This window comes from Aethina tumida, chromosome 4 (assembly GCF_024364675.1).
Source record: "Aethina tumida isolate Nest 87 chromosome 4, icAetTumi1.1, whole genome shotgun sequence".
Classification (NCBI taxonomy): domain Eukaryota; kingdom Metazoa; phylum Arthropoda; class Insecta; order Coleoptera; family Nitidulidae; genus Aethina; species Aethina tumida.
Genome location: NC_065438.1, coordinates 7,599,436 through 7,603,061, shown reverse-complemented (window position 1 = coordinate 7,603,061; position 3,626 = coordinate 7,599,436). Strand labels below are relative to the sequence as shown.

The window sequence follows — 3,626 nt, the reverse complement described above, 5'->3', positions numbered from 1 at the left end:
GGTATATATTATTATTAATAATATTTGATTTAATATCAAAATATTCTATAAAATTCATCTATTTTTTATTAGTCAGTTTTTATCTATTATTAAAATCCAGAAGATGCAAAAAAAAAAAATAATTCCCATAATGAGATTTATAAATTTTTAATACATAATTGAATCAAGATTATTGTCGAACAAAAACACGGTAGCCGTTTGAAATAGTTAGTATTAAATTGTAAATCCGTTGACAAAGCGTCGCGCGTTTTGTGAAATTAACAAGAGCATTGGATAAGAACGATCTTTTCATAAATCTTAAATTCGTGACGTTGCAGAATGTCATGGTTTTTTGTCCGGCTCGGTTTTCGAACCGACAATCTTCTGACTGTGACTACATTATTAACAAACCAGATGCACAGCAGCTTCTTTCTCCGCGTTTTGCGCGTTTCCATTCCGCCGCGATTTATTACGAATATTTCTGGATTAAAAAAAAAAATCTATTTTACACTGTTTTAGTGTGAATGAAATGTTGTTTTGTGCGGATTTTTCCACCATTTAAAAACTAATAATTCGCAACAATTACAACTGTTTCGGACAGCTCGGCGTTTCTGGATTCTATTAAAATTATACGAAATGACTTTGTCGTTTAGTTGTTTCTAACGACGAGTATTTTCAGTATTTCAGTACTGAAATGCGAAAGGCATTAAAAACTAAACTAAATTCCGGCAGTCTATTTAAAATTGTTCGAAATAAGTTTTCTGTCAATAGCAGGCATTTAGTTTAAGGGTTTAACGATGGAGAAAGAGAAAGTAATAATACTAAATCAATTCCGAGCTACTGCACTTGACTGGCGGAATTTATTTTTGGTCTGGCTCTTATGAAATTACAGTTGTACTTCGATAACTCGAAGCAAATTGATTGGCAATGACGTCCAGATTAAGATTATGTGTGATTTTTACTTAATAATGATAATTCGAACTACATATTTGGTACAACCTTCGATAGGTCGAATTTCTCCTGTCTCAGGTAAAATTCTGGAGGTTTTTCCTTTCCAATGATACCTGTCTTATGCCCAAATGGCATTCCCTGTCGCCAACAATTCTCAGACTAATCCACTAATAAAGAAATCATCCTTACCAGCGGATATTCAAAAACAATTAGTCAAATCAGAAGCGGTTTCACCTCGCTTATATGGTTTGTCCAAAATACATAAGGATAATGTACCACTCCGACCCATCGTTAGTACTCCTGGGTCACCAACGTATAACTTAGCTAAGTACCTTACCAGATTGCTACAACTTCATGTTGAAAACACCCCAACCTTTATCAAAGATTCTACTCATTTTGTTGAGATATTGAAAGGATTACATCTTGATGTAGAAAATAGACTGGTCAGTTTCGACGTAGAGTCACTTTTTCACTAAAGTTTCTGTCAATGAAACCTTAAACATGACATCAGAAATATTCCCTCCAGATATAGTGGATGTTTTCCATAGGTGCCTTACTTAAAGCTGTTTCGTTTGGAACAACAAATTCTACAAACAGACTGAAGGATTAGCAATGGGCAGTCTTCTTAGTTCAGTGTTCGCCAATTTCTTTATGGAAAAGTTTGAACAAAAAGCGATTGAGACTTCCAAACACAAACCTTCTGTTTGGTATCGTTACGTGGATGATACTTTCGTGATATGGAAACATGGACAAGAAAAACTAGATCAGTTTCTAAAACACCTAAACTCTCAACATAACATTATTGAATTCACAATGGAATTGGAGAAGGAGAACCAAATACCTTTTTTGGATGTCCCAGTAAAAAGAGTGGGTGAACATTTAGACCATACAGTATACCGAAAACCTACACACACCGATGGGTATCTACATAAACTATTTAACCATTATCCTAGTCAAAAGCAAAGGCTCATAGAACGAGTCAAAAGGATATGTGCCACACACCACCTCGCTGAAGAACAAGAATACTTGAAAAAAACACTACAGGCCAACAGATAAAAAAGCTCATAAATAAGACGTACAATGAGACCTCATACTAATAATGAAGATCCACCTAGTGAGCCCACTATTGGTAAAGCTTTTCTCCCATATATATGTAAAGTTACCGATCGAATTGGAAAAATCTTATTAAAACATAACAACCATACTGTTTTTATACCAACAAGGAAGATTCAACACAGTCTCAGATCTGCCAAAGATAGGAGAGACCATCAAACAGCTTCTGGGATATACCGCATACCATGCTCTTGCGGAAAAGTATACATGGGTACCTGAAAACGTTCAATAGGGACTAGGATTAAAGAACACAAACGAAACTGCAAACTAGGACAATCAGACAAGTCTGCTGTAGCTGAACATGCACTGTTAGATGGACCAACTTCAACACCAATCTACTAATAAAGAAATAATCCATACCAGCGGATATCCAAAAACAATTAGTCAAATCAGAAGCACTTCCAACTCGCTTATTACATAAGGATGATGTACCACCCCGACCCATCGTTAGTACTCCTGGTTCACCAACATATAACTTAAGCTAAGTATCTTACCAAATTGCTACAACCACATGTTGGTAACACCCCAACCTTTATCAAGGATTCCACTCCTTTTGTTGAGATATTGAAAGGATTACATCTTGATGCAGAAGATAGACTGGCCAATTCGACGTAGTGTCACATTCACTAAAGTCCCTGTCAATGAATCTTTAAACATGATATCAGAAATATTCCCTTCAGATATAGTGGACCTTTTCCGTACGTGCCTTACTGAAAGCTATTTCGTTTGGAACAACAAATTCTACGAACGGGCTGAAGGATTAGCAATGGGCTGTCCTCTTAGTCCAGTGATTGCCAATTTCTTTATGGAAATGTTTGAACAAAAAGCGATTGAGACTTCCAAACACAAACCTTCTGTTTGGTATCGTTACGTGGATTATACTTTCGTGATATGGAAACATGGACAAGAAAAACTAAATCAGTTTCTAAAACACCTAAACTCTCAACATAATAATATCAAATTCACAATGGAATTGGAAAAGGAGAATCAAATACCTTTTTTGGATGTCCTAGAAAAAGAGTGGGTGAACATTTAGACCGTACAGTATACCGAAAACCTACACACACCGATCAGTATCTACATAAACTATCTAACCATCATTCTAGTCAAAAACAAGGGGTCATCAAAACAATAACCGAAGGAGCCAAAAGAATATGTACCACACACCACCTCGCTGAAGAACAAGAACACTTGGAAAAAACACTACAGGCCAACGGATGCAAACGCCTAGAAATAAGACGTACAATGAGACCTCATACTAATAATAAAGATCCACCTAGTGAGCCCACAATTGGTAAAGCTTTTCTCCCATATATATGTAAAGTTACCGATTGAATTGGAAAAATCTTATTAAAACATAACAACCATACTGTTTTTATACCAACAAGGAAGATTCAACACAGTCTCAGATCTGCCAAAGATAGGAGAGACCATCAAACAGCTTCTGGGATATACCGCATACCATGCTCTTGCGGAAAAGTATACATGGGTACCTGAAAACGTTCAATAGGGACTAGGATTAAAGAACACAAACGAAACTGCAAACTAGGACAATCAGACAAGTCTGCTGTAGCTGAACATGC

General features: G+C 36.2%; 1 protein-coding gene across 1 annotated transcript; it reads left to right on the top strand.

The window, feature by feature from the left end:
- Positions 1-1,542: 1,542 nt before the first annotated feature.
- On the top strand, positions 1,543-1,986 carry LOC109598606 (uncharacterized). The gene has a single exon (XM_020014512.1). The coding sequence runs from the start codon at positions 1,543-1,545 to the stop codon at positions 1,984-1,986; it is 444 nt and encodes a 147-aa protein (XP_019870071.1).
- Positions 1,987-3,626: the final 1,640 nt, after the last annotated feature.